Here is a 17,575-nt window from a genome sequence, read left to right as displayed (position 1 = left end):
ACTTTAGAAATCATTTAATAGCTTTAACACTTTCTGCTACTTCAATACTTTATGTGATTAGGCTTCATGACTGGCCATATTCCGGATGCATGTCTTTGAAGCCATAATGTCATTGAAATTAACGAAAATCTGCAAGCTAGCTTTTGTACAATGTGACCGCTTTTTGAGCAGCGCCACATGAAAGACCAAACCTGAAGTGGAAATTTTTGTAATGTGAAACAACGTACATTTCTCCTCTCTGATATGATCGCTCTTCAAAAGGGTTGTTTGTAGTTGTGATAGATACCGGTATTATATAATATATTATACCTTAATTATAAGCACCCTTTTCATGAGAAACACGTTCAAAGGTGCTTTACATACGAAGGAAGACAACCACTCAATGCTCAAAGAACAGAAACAGAGCGATCTAATCAGATAAACAGGGTGAGAGAAAGCCAAGAACGGGCATGTCCTAGATCTTAGCGAATAAACAGCCTGTTCTTCAACGTGCCATGTGTATAGCACCAATACACGCCACGCGAATCCGTCTTTCATGAAAATAAAAACAGTACAGGCCTCTTAGCTGGGTGAGCATTTCAGAAATTTCCAACAATATTTAAATAAACTTGCGTACGCTTTGGAAAATTGGCTGTACTTTTACCTGCCAGAATAAAAAGAAAAATACAATGTTTCATAATAATATGGTATGTAAAATAAATCACGTCTATGCGCAATAAAGTCTTCAAGTGCTTTTCTTATTGTTAGTATAACAGCAAAGAGTCTGTCATGTAATATATTATATGTGTTTACGTCTCATGTCAGTGTTGATTAACCCTTACCCTGCAAAATTTCTAAAATGGACTAATCCATCATTTCGTTCGGGCAGTACCATTTATTATTTAAAGGAGTGTTCATGGAAAATTTACTGACTGAACAGCGAACAGTGCAGACCATGATCAGCCTTCACGAATGTGCAGGCTGATCTTGTTCTGCACTGGACACAAGGGCAAAGGCATTATCACTTGCCGCCAGCAGGCTAAAGGTTAACTGTTGATTTAAAAAAAACTGGATTAGAAATGCTAGTCATTTCAAGTCATATAACTTAGCCTTTACAATGCTGGACACGATTTATTCTGCCTATGTGACCATTGTAGATCATACATCCGTGCAGTCTGATCATGATCTGCACTGCTTGCTATTCAGCAAGTATCTTTTCGGTACATGTACGCACCCCTTTTAGCAGTTAATGGTACTGTCCAAATTGGAAGATGTACAAGTTCATTAAAGAAATTTAACAGGGTAAGGGTTAAGGCAGTGGCCACGTAACAACAATCGGCAAATTACGTGAGCCCTGTAAGTGATTTCGGTATCCTCTATTTTTAACGGAAATTCATGTTCGCATTGAACTACGTTTTCGTCCGAAGAATGCCGAATTTTCTAACGAGAATACGTAATCACACGGAAATTGCCGAGTGTCGTTACGGGTCCACTGTCTTAATGTCTTACAATTCATTTAAAATGGATATAAAGTAAGATACATGAAATCAAGTTGTGTTGAATACTTTCCACCTATACTGTATTCTTTACGAAATCCCCACGACAACAAAGCTCCCTTTCTCCGCCCGCAGTTGTTAATAGTTCATGGGAAAACTCTGTACTGTTCTAAAGTGTGAAATGTTGATGGGAATTTCAGAGCCTGCCAGCTACTTATCATCTATCACCAAGTAGTGTAACAATTTCAAGCCAACAGTAATTTGAAGCGTTGGCGTTGGTTGTAGCTTGTTAACTTTAGTGCATTTCTAACGATCGGAATCTACTGTATTGACGTTAGATCGTACGAACAGGAAAAACATGTCGGCTACATTTAATATGATATCGTGGACTGTACTACATTTATTCATATCGTTTAACAGATCTGTAATTACAATGGACAAACAAATGGAGGAACCAGTCTGTACATCTAGATTCGACTACGAATATAAAATGTTACATAAAATGGTGATGCTGGAAATAGAACAAAACAAAATAAAGGACTTAATGGCAGAAATGAACAAGCTACCAAACATACTGAAAGGTAAAAGTCATTTTATATGCTGAATTCGTGAATATTGTTTCAATAAGAATACTGTCGCAGTTAGATTATTGCAGATAGGGATCAAATGTAGGGATTTTTAAAATCAGGCACCAGTAAAATTTTGATGATACGTATCTACAACAAGAATTCAGTTAAATGAGTTTAGTTATGAAATGTTTTCGAGTTCCGCGACCTGTTTCAGTTTCATTTCCAGTTTTTTTATCTTTTCCAACAATGATCACTTTGCCATGTGTACTATTTTGGTCAACGCTCGTATTTCATTTTTGTACCGTTCCTTCTTAAAGCAGTACATATTTTACCCGTCACAAATTCCATATTTTGCGTGTAACTGAACATGATAGAAGAAAGTTTTATTTCTGTAGGCCTACTTGCTGTCTGATCACCAATAATTTTATTGCAAAACATGGGTTTCTCGTAATTTCTTCCTAGTTTGTACAACCATGCATACGTTAGTTATATAACTTTACTAAAGGTCTCAATGAGTGGTAGTTACATTCCTATGTCCAAAAGTGCTTGTTATACTGGGAGTTCCTATGTTAATATTGGTCCATGAAGCATTTTAAGTTTATTTTATATCAACAGTTTAAATTGATATACAAAATGTATTGTTTTCATGTTAAATAGGACAGTAGTACTTATTTTAACAAATGACATAAAAAAATCAAATTTCCGAAAAGTTTGTGAACTAAACTGAAAAGTTTGTTAAGAATGTACTTTTTGATTTTAAGAGACACGCCTACATGTGAAATTCAAAATTCAAAAAATGTCAAATGTTTAAGTTTTTATTTTGTATTTTTGAAAAATCATAAATCATTTTTTTCAAAGTTCATATGATAATACGATATAAATAATGGTATCACTGTTTGTAGTTTGCGTCAGATAATTATCGCTGTAGACCAGACATATGCATGTAATTGAATACTTTTGTTTCTTCATTTGCACTGAACACACCTTTCATTTTATCCAAATTATTATTGAATGTTTATTTCGGAAGTTTGAATACTTTTTACAATTATGCTACACATAATGCTTTCTGAGGATCATTTGATATATTTAGTATATTATTTACTCCATAACCTTAGACATCATACGAATTGAGAAAGAAGTGCTTTATTGTTTTTTTTTTATGAGAGTTAATGTAAAACATAATGAAAGACTTATTGTGAGCAGTTTTTAGAAGAAATACCATATCACAAGTCATTTTTGGACGTAAAATCGTATCATCAACCATGTTTGGTATTCATCATGTCTACGTAATAACTACAGATAACATGTTTTGTTTGTTTTGTTGGGTTTATTGTCGCACCGACAAAATTATATGTCATATGGCGACTTTCTAGCTTTGATGCTGGAGGAAGACCCAAGGTGCCCCTCCGTAAATTATTTCATCACGGGTGGGCACCTGGGTAAAACCAACGACTTTCAGTAAGCTCGATGGCTTCCTCGCATAAAGAATTTAACGCCTCGAGTGTGGCTCGAACCCACATTGGTGAGATGTATGTGATTCAAAGGCGGTGACCTTAACCACTCAGCCACGGAGGCCCCACAGATGAAATGAGTCTACCAACAAGAACTTTCTGAATCCTCTGTACAGTCATACAAAAATCTAAAGTCGGATGAAGAATTTCTCATCTTTTAATTTACAAAAATGTACTAGTTTGTTGAAATGAAAAGTCTGTATTAGAAACTTATTTGATCAAATAAATAAAACATCCTGCAATACTAGTATATGCATATTACTATTATAATGTTGCGTTGTCAAAAGCAATCGTGTCTAGTTTCTTCAGAACTGTATTGTATATTACAGAAGAGAGCCTTCAAAATCGAGCAACAGTTGACCGTGTAGAAAAAAGGCTGAAAGAGATAGATGCAAAAAAGTCGTTCGGTGGGACAGGAAACACATACGTCCGCTGGGGAAGAACAGAATGTCCCGGAAATGGGACAGAAATGGTGTACAAGGGGTATGCAGGTGGTGGACGTTATAATAAACAAGGTGCCGCAAGCAATTATTTATGTTTACCTGAGGAACCAGTGTGGGGTGTGTATGAAGATTCAGAGCAGACAGCTGGGACGGTCTATGGAGCTGAGTATGAACTCTACAATAGAAATATGGATAAGTTCTTTGGAAAGGCCTTGCTCAACAAAGATGTACCATGCTGTGTGTGTAGGACAAAGCGACCCAGTGTTATAATGTTACCAGGTCGAAACATCTGTTATGATGGTTGGACACTGGAATATAGCGGATATCTCACCAGCGGACATGAGACTCATCATGCAACCGAATTTGTTTGTTTAGATGGTGATCCAGAGTTTCTTAGTGGAGGAGCATCTGATGCCGATGGAAAGCTATTCTATTTTGTCGAGGCACGCTGTGGGTCATTGCGATGTCCACCTTACGTGAATGGACGTGAGCTTACATGTGCTGTGTGCTCAAAATAACCGTTTAAGAAAGGTTCCAGACATTTCAAAGAGATTCAACAGTGCATTTTTGTTCTCGTGTTTAATTCTGTTTTATTACTAGGCTGTTTTTAAGGTCTATTATAAACCATAACTTTTCTAAAACATTGATTTAAGAGGATATAACAACAAATCAAGTTTAAAAACTATATTTAACTTAGTCACTCACCAGGCCATTATTATGTCATAACAGACTGCATCTTAAAACGTAACATTTGTTAGTCGTTTAAAGGATATTTTAGCTGTGGTAAAAAGGGGTTGAGCAATAGAAAAAGTTGACAAATAAGGAAGTAGCTCCCCAAATTTACTGAAAATACACAGAAGTTATATACAGGGTTTTCTATTTTAGTCATTCTCGCATACCAGAGGTCTACCGTGGTTCCCCGGATGAACCTCTTGCACATTTCGCCGATATTTGTGGTTTAGTTACATTACAGGTAAAACGTTTCAGCCAATCAGCGTCGTTTCGCGACAAAATGTAGCGAACCAATCAAAATCGTCCGTGAAAAGCGTGACCGCGTCCTTTCATATCGATGCCGCCTTACGAGGAATATTATTATTTCTTCAGGTAAATTTCTTTAACAGAAATAAATCTTTATTAATTGCAATCATGGAATATCGCCTTTATCCATCGTTAGCAACTACCTTGCTTACATATTGTTTGAAATTTCAATTCGGCGTGCCAAAATAGTGGCGAAACATTGATTGGCTGAAACTTCTCCCGGTAGTAATTAGAGTGCGCATGCTCATCAAATAAACGACAGAAATAAATCAGAGGTTCGTCTCGGGATTTTGACGAACATCTGATGGATGAGAATGTATGAAAGGACGCGGTCACGCTTTTCACGGACGATTTTAATTGGTTCGCTACATTTTGTCGCGAAACGACGCTGATTGGCTGAAACGTTTTACCTGTAATGTAACTAAACCACAAATATCGGCGAAATGTGCCAGAGGTTCATCCGGGGAACCACGGTAGACCTCTGGTATGCGAGAATGATTTTAGTCCGCGTGTCTAGTTTAGTCGCGGCCCCGTGAAGGAATTAAACAAAATTATCTGAAAACACTTGAGAGGTGTCCATCAAGGATGCTACAGACTAAGTTTGATGAAGATATATTAACAGTTCAAGAGAATAAGTCGTGTAAAGGTTTATCTCCCGCTTTTGAGGACAATTAAGGGGGTCAAGTAAAACTTTTAAGCACATTTGAGATAGTTCCATACAAAGATGCTACATACAACATTTGTTGAAGATCTACCAAGTGTATTAAAGTGTTTTCTATTTTAAGCTCTGTTGGCTGCTAGATGAAGGCTATCGGAACAAATAATATTGAGAAAGGTTAATGACAAAATGTTGCAGACCAGGTTTTGTGAAATCCTGACCATTTGTTTCTTCCCCTGTTTATATAATTTTATATTTTCTGCCCTGGCGGTCCTAAGAAAGTGTCAAACAGACCGTTTGAGAAATATTGAAAGAATTCCATACAACCTCTAGCTGTCCCTTATTTAAGAAATAATTTATAGCAAAACGGTGCTTTTACACTATTTATACACGATGGGCAGTTATACGCCGGGCGTAATAATATCATGAGGGCGCAGCAAGGAGCGTGACGACCTAACAGTTGGCGCCATGCATGCGCGAAGAAACAGTTCTGTCATATTTTATCTAAATTTTACAATAAAATTCATACTAGAATCGAAATAATTTATAGCAAAACGTTGTTTTAACACTATTTATACATTCGGGCGGTTATACGTCGATCGAAATAACTATTACGCCCGGCGTATAACTGCCATCGTGTATAAATAGTGTTAAAGCACCGTTTTGCTAAAAATTATTTCTTTATTAAACAAACACTGAGAGAGACGCATACAAGAATGGCATACCCCATTTTTGTGAAGATCTCTCAATCAATTCGTGTGTAGTTGTTTTAAGGTTAATTTTTTTCTATACGTAGCTCTTGCGGGATGTGTTGAAAAGATACAAAGTCTTTCATATCACTGAATAACAGAAGACAAATATAAAATAGAGGATATCTATTAGTTCTGGTACCAAAAACTAAAATGATTTCTTTGATTTCTAAGTTTTAAGTAATGTATCGTCGCAAGGGAAATCTTCCCCAGTTGCGTACCTGGTTTGCAAGAAACGGAATGTTCCGATGCAGCCGGATATTTATGAATGAGTTGTGGTAGGATTAACTGTAGTGTGTCCAGATATATGCATGGGGGATTCTGACCCAACACGAAAATTGTTCAGAATTAACTCAGGTTGTCAAATCAGTTTGACTACCTATCAATGATATAATGAATATTAATTATTCATTTCAAATTGCCACCCTAAGCTGTTTAAACTTTTTTAACGCTGTTTTTTTTTTCTTTGGCAAAACGAAAGTATTACCTGATGGCGCGTCCTTTTGTTCGTCTACCTTTCTGTCATATTCGTGTCCGGAGCAATTTCCCGCACCAATTTGACGGGAAATGAAGATTCTTTTTTGACCGCCTGCACCTGGCGTATTTTTTGCGCTGGGTCGAAATCAGTAGGAACGAAAAAGAAGGTGGAAATTCCGAAGTTTAAACGCACCTAGCTTGTAATTTTAAAGGGATTTAGTTTTTTGGGTCAGTTTTCTAAAAATGATAGGTGTTGTAGCGGTGATTTCTCAAATTATTTAAAGCATTAAGAAATACATTAGTTATGTGAAATCTTACATAGTATTTACTCCCTGTAAAAATCAAAGTTCTGTTCACTCGGAAAAAAATGAAAGATGTTGCCGTTTTGTTGATTTTGTTATCAAGAATGAATACTTTAGTTTCTTCGACTACTGTAATTTTGCCCCTGAAACTTCCAGAAAAGCATGTAAATTACCACTGAGACCGACAGTATAAGCTAAATAAAACATTTATTATCAAGCAAAAAATTGACTTTCAAGACCCACTTGTACGTAACGCAAATCACGTGAATTCCATTTCATGTGAATAAACTGAGAAACGTGAGAAAATATTTAGCCAATGCTGCAACGGATAGCTATGTATATTTTGACAACCACATCTGTTGGCATTTTCAGGAGAAAAAAATCAAGATTTTCATGATAGCTGAGATCTTTTGAAGTTTTTACTTTTTTTATACAACGCGTACAAATATCGATTTCCTACATGGAGGAAAACAGTTGTTTCTTACGAGTATTGCAAATAAGTGTACATGTAAGCCATAGGAGCTCGGAGTCTCGGTCCTATTCCCCCGACGCTGTTTTATATGTTTCCCCTTTATTCCATGACAGAAGCATCAAACTCAAAGACTATAATCTTATTTTGCTTAGATCGTAACTTTTATCAGTTACAGTCAAGGTGCGGTCAGTCTACTAGCATCTTGATGGTAATTATTTATGGTTACTATTTGAAAAAAAAAGACATATGCTTTAAGGTTAATATTCGGTCGAAGTATAAAGGCAGAACAGCACCGGAAAAGTACGATCTGACGATTTTATCGGGTCAGCACGTGCGTCCCTTACAACAGAGACGCAGAAAACGATCGAAGTCATGTAGAAGGCAAGGTAAAGTCAACTATCGAACAGAAACTAGACAAAGGTCTTGAGCTTTTTTTACAGGGAATATTACCTTAATTTTGATTTCAATGGTGTACATGTATCATGTTCAAACACAATTAGAGAACATTTCCGTAGCATAGATTTATACAAACATTGATTACACTTAAACACTAACTCTTTCATTTTGAGCGTGTTTAGTTAAATGATTTTTCACACCTTGCGATACAGAATTATTTCTGGTTACGACATTTTGTTGATTCAGACCCTAATTTGATCATTCTGCGTATAAAAGAAATCTACAATGTAACCTTTCGCTGTTGTAAATATAAAGGGTGTGTAAAAGGTTCGTTCTTTTTTTCACCATAGGCTTAATTTTCAAATGAGGAGGCAAGTGCCGCTTTGAATAAAACATTCAAACAAGAACGCATATCAGTTTTAAAAAATTGAATAAAAATATCATGATTTCCGGACAAACTGGATTCTTTGTCTATAAAAATACATATATAATGAAATCACTCAATGTCGAAAAGGCAAATATTTTCACTGTCCCCATCCACTTAATCATACAGTTTACATGTACTGGTGACCTGAATAAATTCATGGTTATGGCCTAAGTAGCTTATAGGTATGTTCATCTGAAAATGAAAACGTTCGATCAATTTAAGTTTCGAAATGGAAAAGCTAGCCTGTAAAATATTCAACAACTTCATTTTACCCGAAATGATATTATCCAAACTTTGCACACCTTTTAAATGTGAAATCTAGCTTACAGTCTAGGTGCCAAATTGCATTTGATGACATTCTTTTATACTAAACAAGTTTTATAGTAACTATGCAAGACATGTAACAAAATCCATTCGACACTATACAGTTTATTAGGGTAACAGAAACGGATAGGAACGAATTTACAACACACCCTTTATCTCTTAACACAGATGCTTCTTGTGGTATTACTTAGAAACGTTTTACGTGAAAACAGTTTCATAATATTCAATCTTCAGAAAGATAATTCCACACAAGTGTTTATACGAGGTTATACCGGATACCGGTTTCATTCTGTGTCAACTTGATAAATGACGTAAAACATTGACTTACGGTCTAAGAAACATGCTTAATTATTCTATCTATATTACAAGGTAAGCTTTTTGGTAAGCTTTTTGTCAAATTCTATTCGGTGGCCCGTTATTTTGCTAATGTTCAACATAACTGAGAATGACAGATCTATGAAGTACAAATACTAGTATACTGTTGACCAGTAGCGCATTTATTAGAAAAAAATAGCTGTCTATATATTGCAAAAGCAGATTCTCAACTTGCCAATGCATTTACAATTGCTCGCACAGAAAAAAGATATTTAAAAAGTTTCCATGGGATTAGAAAGCTTCCGTCTTTTCCGTTGCTTTTAGAACAAAAATCTTATCGTAACACCGGCCCGTCGAAACTGGCCGAAAATAAGTATGGCAAATATACAATACAAAGTTAGTGGTCTGTCCTCTAAGAATTTATACGAGGTAACATTTGTTGTGTTGTATATGAATTGATGTCGTGTTTCCTGTAATGTAAACAAAGCACTTTGAAACTCACTTTAGAAATCATTTAATAGCTTTAACACTTTCTGCTACTTCAATACTTTATGTAATTAGGCTTCATGACTGGCCATATTCCGGATGCATGTCTTTGAAGCCATAATGTCATTGAAATTAACGAAAATCTGCAAGCTAGCATTTGTACAATGTGACCGCTTTTTGAGCAGCGCCACATGAAAGACCAAACTCGAAGTGGAAATTTTTGTAATGTAAATTGACGTACATTTCTCCTCTCTGGTATGATTGCTCTTCAAAAGGGTTGTTTGTAGTTGTGATAGATACCGGCATTATATAATATATTTTACCTTATTTATAAGCACCCTTTTCATGAGAAACACGTTCAAAGGTGCTTTACATACAAAGGAAAACAACAACTCAATGCTCAAAGAAGAGACACAGAGCGATCTAATCAGTTAAACAGGGTGAGAGAAAGCCCTAAGAACAGGCATGTCCTAGCTCTTAGCGAATAAACAGCCTGTTCTTCAACGTGTCATGTGTATAGCACCGATATACGCGAATCTGTCTTTCATGGAAAAAAAACAGTACAGGCCTCTTAGCTGGGTGGGAGACATTCAAGAGCATTTCAGAAGTTTCCAACAATATTTAAATAAACTTGCGTACGCTTTGGAAAATTGGCTGTACTTTTACCTGCCAGAATAAAAAGAAAAACACAATGTTTCATAATAATATGGTATATAAAACAAATCATGTCTATGCGCAATAAAGTCTTCAAGTGCTTTTCTTATTGTTAGTATAACAGCAAACAGTCTGTCATGTAATATATTATATGTGTTTACGTCTCATGTCAGTGTTGATTAACCCTTACCCTGCAAAATTTCTATAATGGACTGATTCATCATTCCGTTCGGGCAGTACCATTTATTATTTAAAGGAGTGTTCATGGAAAATTTACTGACTGAACAGCGAACAGTGCAGACCATGATCAGCCTTCACGGATGTGCAGGCTAATCTTGTTCTGCACTGGCCACAAAGGCAAAGGCATTATCACTTGCCGCCAGCAGGCTAAAGGTTAACTGTTGATTTAAAAAAAACTGGATTAGAAATGCTAGTCATTTCAAGTCATATAACTTAGTCTTTACAATGCTGGACACAATTTATTCTGCCTATGCGACCATTGTAGATCATACATCTATGCAGTCTGATCATGATCTGCACTGTTCGCTATTCAGCAAGTATCTTTTGGTACATGTACGCACCCCTTTTAGCAGTTAATGGTACTGTCCAAATTGGAAGATGAAACAAATTCATTAAAGAAGTTTAGCAGGGTAAGGGTTAAGGCAGTGGCCACGTAACGACAATCTGCAAATTACGTGAGCTCTGTAAGTGATTTCGGTATTCTCTAGTTTTAACGGAAATTCATGTTCGCGTTGAACTACGTTTTCTTCCGAAGAATGCCGAATTGCTCAACGAGAATACGTAATCACACGGAAATTACCGAGTGTCGTTACGGGTCCACTGTCTTAATGTCTAACAATTCGTATGAAATTGATATAAAGTAAGATACATGAAGTCAAGTTGCGTTGAATACTTTTCACATGTACGGTATTCTTCACGAAATTCCCACGACAACAAAGCTCCCTTTCTCCGCCCGCAGTTGTTAATAGTTCATGGGAAAACTCTGTACTGTTCTAAAGTGTGAAATGTTGATTGGAATTTCAGAGCCTGCCAGCTACTTATCATCTTTCATCAAGCAGTGTAACAATTTCAAGCCAACAGAAATTTGAAGCGTTGGCGTTGGTTGTAGATTGGTAACTTTAGTTCATTTCTAACGATCGGAATCTACTGTATTGACGTTAGATCGTACGAACAGGAAAAACATGTCGGCTACATTTAATATGAAACTGTGGACAGTACTATATTTATTCATATCGTTTAACAGATCTGTAATTACAATGGCCAAAGAAATGGAGGAACCAGTCTGTACATCTAGATTCGACTACGAATATAAAATGTTACATAAAATGGTGATGCTGGAAATATAACAAAACAAAATAAAGGACTTAATGGCAGAAATGAACAAGCTACCAAACATACTGAAAGGTAAAAGTGATTTTATATTCTGAATTCGTAAATATTGTTTCAATAAGAATACTGTCGCGGTTAGATTATTGCAGATAGGGATCAAATGTAGGGATTTTTAAAATCAGGCACGAGTAAAATTTTGATGACACGTATCTTCAACAAGAATTCAGTTAAATGAGTTTAGTTATGAAATGTTTTCGAGTTCCGCGACCTGTTTCAGTTTCATTTCCAGTTTTTTTATCTTTTCCAACAATGATCACTTTGCCATGTGTACTATTTTGGTCAACGCTCGTATTTCATTTTTGTACCGTTCCTTCTTAAATCAGTACATATCTTACCCGTCACAAATTCCATATTTTGCGTGTAACTGAACATGATAGAAGAAAGTTTTATTTCTGTAGGCCTACTTGCTGTCTGATCACCAATAATTGTATTGCAAAACATGGGTTTCTCGTAATTCCTACTTTGTACAACCATGCATACGTTAGTTATATAACTTTACTAAAGGTCTCAATGAGTGATAGTTACATTCCTATGTCCATAATTGCTTGTTATACTGGGAGTTCCTATGTTAATATTAGTCCTTGAAGTATTTTAAGTTTATTTTATATCAACAGTTTAAATTGATATAAAAAAAAATGTATTGGTTTCATGTTAAATAGGACAGAAGTATTTTACCAAAGGCATAACAAATTTCAAATTTCCGAAAAGTTTGTGAACTAAACTTAAAAGTTTGTTAAGAATGTACTCTTTGATTTTAAAAGACACGCCTACATGTGAAATTCAAAATTCAAAAATTGTCAAATGTTTAAGTTTTTATTTTGTATTTTTGAAAAATCATAAATCTTTTTTTTTCAAAGTTCATATGATAATACGATATAAATAATGGCTTCACTGTTCGTAGTTTGCGCCAGATAACTATCGCTGTAGACCAGACAAATGCATGTATCTGAATATTAATGTTTCTTCATTTGCACTGAACATACCTTTTCATTTTATCCAAATTATTATTGAATGTTTATTTCGGACGTTTAAATACTTTTTACAATTATGCTAAACATAATGTTTTCTCGGGATCATTTAATATATTTAGTATATTATTTACTCCATAAACTTAGACATCATACGAATTGAGAAAGAATTGTTGTTTTTTTCTGAGAGTTAATGTAAACATTATGAAGGCTTATTGTGAGCAGTTTTTAGAAGAAATACCATATCGTAAGTCATTTTTGCCCCTCCGTACATTATTTCATCACGGGTGGGCACCTGGGTAAAACCACAGACTTTCCGTAAGCTCGGTGGCTTCCTCACATAAAGAATTTAACGCCTCGAGTGTGGCTCGAACCCACATCGGTGAGATGTATGTGATTCAAAGGCGGTGACCTTAACCACTCAGCCACGGTGCCCCCACAGATGAAATTAGTCTACCAAGAACTTTCTGAATCCTCTGTACAGTAATACAAACATCTAATGTCGGATGGAGAATTTCACATCTTTTAATTTACTAGTTTGCTGAAATGAAAAGTTAGTAACTTATTTGACCAAATAAATAAAACATCCTGCAATACTAGTACATACATATTACTATTATAATGTTGCGTTGTCAAAAGCAATCGTGTCTAGTGATTCTATAATTTCTTCAGAACTGTATTGTATATTACAGAAGAGAGCCTTCAAAATCGAGCAACAGTTGACCGTGTAGAAAAAAGGCTGAAAGAGATAGATGCAAAAAGGTCGTTCGGTGGGACAGGAAACACATACGTCCGCTGGGGTAGAACACAATGTCCCGGAAATGGGACAGAAATGGTGTACAAGGGGTATGCAGGTGGTGGACGTTATAACAAACAAGGTGCCGCAAGCAATTATTTATGTTTACCTGAGGAACCAGTGTGGGGATGTGTACGAAGATTCAGAGCAGACAGCTGGGACGGTCTATGGAGCAGAGTACGAACTCTATAGTAGAAATATGGATAAGTTCTTTGGAAAGGCCTTGCTTAACAAAGATGTACCATGCTGTGTGTGTAGGACAAAGCGACCCAGTGTTATAATGTTACCAGGTCGAAACATCTGTTATGACGGTTGGACACTAGAATATAGCGGATATCTCACCAGCGGACATGACACTCATCATGCAACCGAATTCGTATGTTTAGATGGTGATCCAGAGTCTCTTAGTGGAGGAGCATCTGATGCCGATGGAAAGCTATTCTATTTTGTCGAGGCCCGCTGTGGTTCATTGCGATGTCCACCTTACGTGAACGGACGTGAGCTTACATGTGCTGTGTGCTCAAAATAACCGTTTAAGAAAGGTTCCAGACATTTCAAAGAGATTCAACAGTGCATTTTTGTTCTCGTGTTTAATTTTGTTTTATTGCTAGGCTGCTTTTAAGGTCTATTATACACACCCTATAAACGACTGTATTCCACTTCTTCCTCTTGCGAGTGATCAAAACAATAAACTGACTGCTAAAAGTTGAAAGCAACATTTTAAAGGGACTGATTTGCTTGAAGGTATATATGTTTACATTTTATTGGAAGCTAAACATAATTTGTTTCTGTATATAATGTGTTAGTCTGATGACAGGTAGAATTATAGCAATAAACTCGATTGGTCACTGATTTTGTCCAGAAAATGTACATTGTCGGCGTCAAAAGTGCTTATTTTCTTGCTTGAAAAATGACCTACATGTAAATTCCACTGTTTCATGGATAAAGTAACGATACTAGTTTGGTAAAATAAAATAAAATCATTGATAAATTCTCCAATTTGTTTATAACCGTAAATGAAAGATGATTCGGTGTTATTTCCTGACTGTATGCACGCTTGCTTAATTACTGTCCAAGTGCTTGCGAGTTTGGTAAAAGACTGTATGCCAGTTTGTGGGTGACTTCTTTATAAAATATCGGCCTTTTCTATGCTCCTGTAGTATTTCTTCATATTTAGAACCCGCAAACAATGGTTGAAGGAGGTTGGTATAAAGCTTATTTACTTCAATAATATTGCACCTACCTCTCTCAAAGTTTACATACAAACATCGGCCATATGTAGCTAATATCCATCTTATTATTTTCCTTCTTCTTTTTAAAGTGACATTAGGGATTTTGAAATAACTTGGCACAAATGTTCACCATCATGAGGCCGTAATGCGACGATGTGTCGCATACAAGACTATATTTTCTAGAATTTCAAACCATTGAAACCAATATATAATCGCAACTGCAGTTAATAAGGTGTGAAAATATGAACAGTAAATGGAGTGATTTGGCGTGAAACGGCGCCAGATTGAATCCACTAATCCTTTGTGGATCGCTTTCTTGACGGCGTCGCACAGTAAACAGCTCTATTTTAGTTTTGTCTTTGTATTTGCCATAAACACATGAACTTTAACATGAAAATGGTCTTTTTTTACTGAAAATACATTCTGCGAATGAAATAAGTCCCCATTTTACAAGTAGAAGTGCCATTAGAGGAAAAAAATGAGGGTCTATTACCTCACCTGAGCAAGAGGTGCTCAAGGTGAGCTTTTGTGATCACCCTGTGTCCGTCGTCCGTCGTTGTCGTCCGTCGTCAACAATTTGACTGTTAACACTGGGAGGTCACACTTTTGGTCCAATCTTAATGAAACTTGGTCAGAATGTTACCCTCAATAGCATCTTAGACGAGTTCGATATTGGGTCATCTGAGCTCAAAAACTAGGTCGCCAGGTCAAGTCAAAGGAAAAGGTTGTTAACAGTCTAGAGATCACAATTTGGTCTAATCTTAATGTAACTTTGTCTGAATATTACCCTCAATAAAATCTTGGACCAGTTCGACATTGGGTCATCTGGGTTCAAAAACTAGGTCACTAGGTCTAATCAAAAGAAAACCTAGTTAACACTCTAGAGGCCACATTTATGACCATTTATCAATGAAACTTTTTTTCAAAATGTGTTTTTGTTGATATTTAGGTCGAGTTCAAATCTGGGTCAGATTGGTCAAAAACTTGGTCACCAAGTCAAATCAAAGGAAAAGCAAGTTAACAATCTAGAGGCCACATCTATGACCATATCGTAATAAAACTTAATATCAATTTTGATAATCTATAGGTGACTTAAAATCTGAGTCAATTGGGGTCAAAAACTAGGTCACCAGATAAAATCAAAGAAAAAGCATGTTAACTCTCTATCGGCCATAAATATGGCAATATCTCTAATGCCTACCCACGATTACCCGCTGCGATTTGAAAAATTATTTCTCATACATTTATACTTACCAAATAACATACAGCTTTCGATATAAATGTCGGAATTTGCCGATCATACAGAAACAAAGACGAGGTACAACTCACGCCATTTTTAAAACAATGGAAGTGGATTGAGCAAAGCATAGCAATGAAAATGACCAAATCCGAAAGGACAGATTCCCGGCGTGTATGCGTTATAACTGTCAAATGTAAATTATTTCTAACATGAGAAATAGCGGTAAATCTTGACAGGTAGTAAACACAACGGCTGTATTTGTAACGATAACATGTTTATTTTATTATTGAGGAAGGGGAATCGGGTAGTTAAACCATTAGGCCATTCAACTATTTTGTACTACTTTTGAATCTTGTTGACTGATTTACCATGAAGTAAACTCTGAATTACTAATAAAGACTTAATCCACTTTCCCGATAATGTTTTCGTTATCCTTTTCTATTTATATGTCCATTCGCAGGATACTTGCGGGTGAAATAGTTTTTTTTTTAAATCAGAGGATCATTTTGCTGCAGACGGACAGACAGTTGGGGGTCAACCTATAATCCTCTCCTGTCTCATCTCATCGATATTTTGAAATCGTAAGGTAACATTTCTTCGTGTGATTTCCATAGGAATCGACGGTTAATTTCTTGCAAGACAAAGTAGGGACCCTGTGTATACATTCAGTTTCTAATTCGTATTTTATGATAGTATATGTGTGTAAAACCAACACTGAACACTTGCATGTAAACGACGCTGAAGCATTCAATTAATTATTTAATTAAGTAGGATAGCGAGTCACAGACACTCCGCCCCACTCCCAATGGATTAGTACAACCATCGCATGGGGGCTTCGACATTAAATGACATTATAAACATGAAGACTGATCAAAAGAAACAATTTTATATGCATATTTTTATTTCATTTACGCCTTTTAAGGACATAAATCGCATATTGTACTCGCAAGATGGAATACAGTATCACTCGCAAATACGCATTCAGATCAAATATCAAAATTGGCAAGTCGGCATACAGTAAATGTTTTTTCACCGACTAGATAAAAATTAATTTCATTCAAAAGCGCAACAGAAACGAAACATTTTATTTACATATATTTATGGAGTATGCATACTTATTATAGAAAACATCATGGATATTTGGATTACAAATCAATTTGGCGTGATATTCATCAGTTTCGTGACTTGGTCGAGTGAATTTTCATGCAATGAGTGTGATCAGTCAACATCTTTTAAACATTACCTGTCCGTTTCATCTATTATATCAACATATACACATATTTATGTTAGACTTATCGTTTAACTTAAATACACATACAGTGTAAGCCAAATAATGAATTTGAAGACGATTCTTACATTTTGCATGTCTGTTTATTGTTTTGATCACTCGCAAGAGGAAGAGGGGGAATACAGTCGTTTATAGGGTGTGATATAAACCATAACCGTTCTAAAACATTAATTTTAAGAGGATATAACAACAAATCAAGTTTAAAAACTTTATTTAACTTAGTCACTCACCAGGCCATTATTATGTCATAACAGACTGTATCTTAAAACGTAACATTTGTTAGTCGTTTAAAGGATATTTTAGCTGTGGTAAAAAGGGGTTGAGCAATAGAAAAAGTTGACAAAT

General features: G+C 35.8%; 2 protein-coding genes across 2 annotated transcripts; both read left to right on the top strand.

Moving 5' to 3' along the window:
• The first annotated feature begins 1,626 nt into the window (after window positions 1–1,626).
• On the top strand, window positions 1,627–5,449 carry LOC123532599 (uncharacterized). The gene is made up of 2 exons (XM_045314062.2): window positions 1,627–2,056; window positions 3,885–5,449. The coding sequence occupies exons 1-2, from the start codon at window positions 1,834–1,836 to the stop codon at window positions 4,514–4,516; spliced, it is 855 nt and encodes a 284-aa protein (XP_045169997.2). The 5' UTR covers window positions 1,627–1,833; the 3' UTR covers window positions 4,517–5,449.
• Window positions 5,450–11,310: 5,861 nt separating this feature from the next.
• LOC123532596 (uncharacterized) lies at window positions 11,311–13,796 on the top strand. The gene is made up of 2 exons (XM_045314059.2): window positions 11,311–11,721; window positions 13,367–13,796. Exons 1-2 carry the CDS (start codon window positions 11,685–11,687, stop codon window positions 13,660–13,662), a joined length of 333 nt encoding a protein of 110 aa, XP_045169994.2. The 5' UTR covers window positions 11,311–11,684; the 3' UTR covers window positions 13,663–13,796.
• Window positions 13,797–17,575: the final 3,779 nt, after the last annotated feature.

This window comes from Mercenaria mercenaria, chromosome 11, assembly GCF_021730395.1.
Source record: "Mercenaria mercenaria strain notata chromosome 11, MADL_Memer_1, whole genome shotgun sequence".
In the NCBI taxonomy this organism is placed as follows: Eukaryota; Metazoa; Mollusca; class Bivalvia; order Venerida; family Veneridae; genus Mercenaria; species Mercenaria mercenaria.
This window is presented reverse-complemented; position numbering and strand designations above follow the sequence as displayed.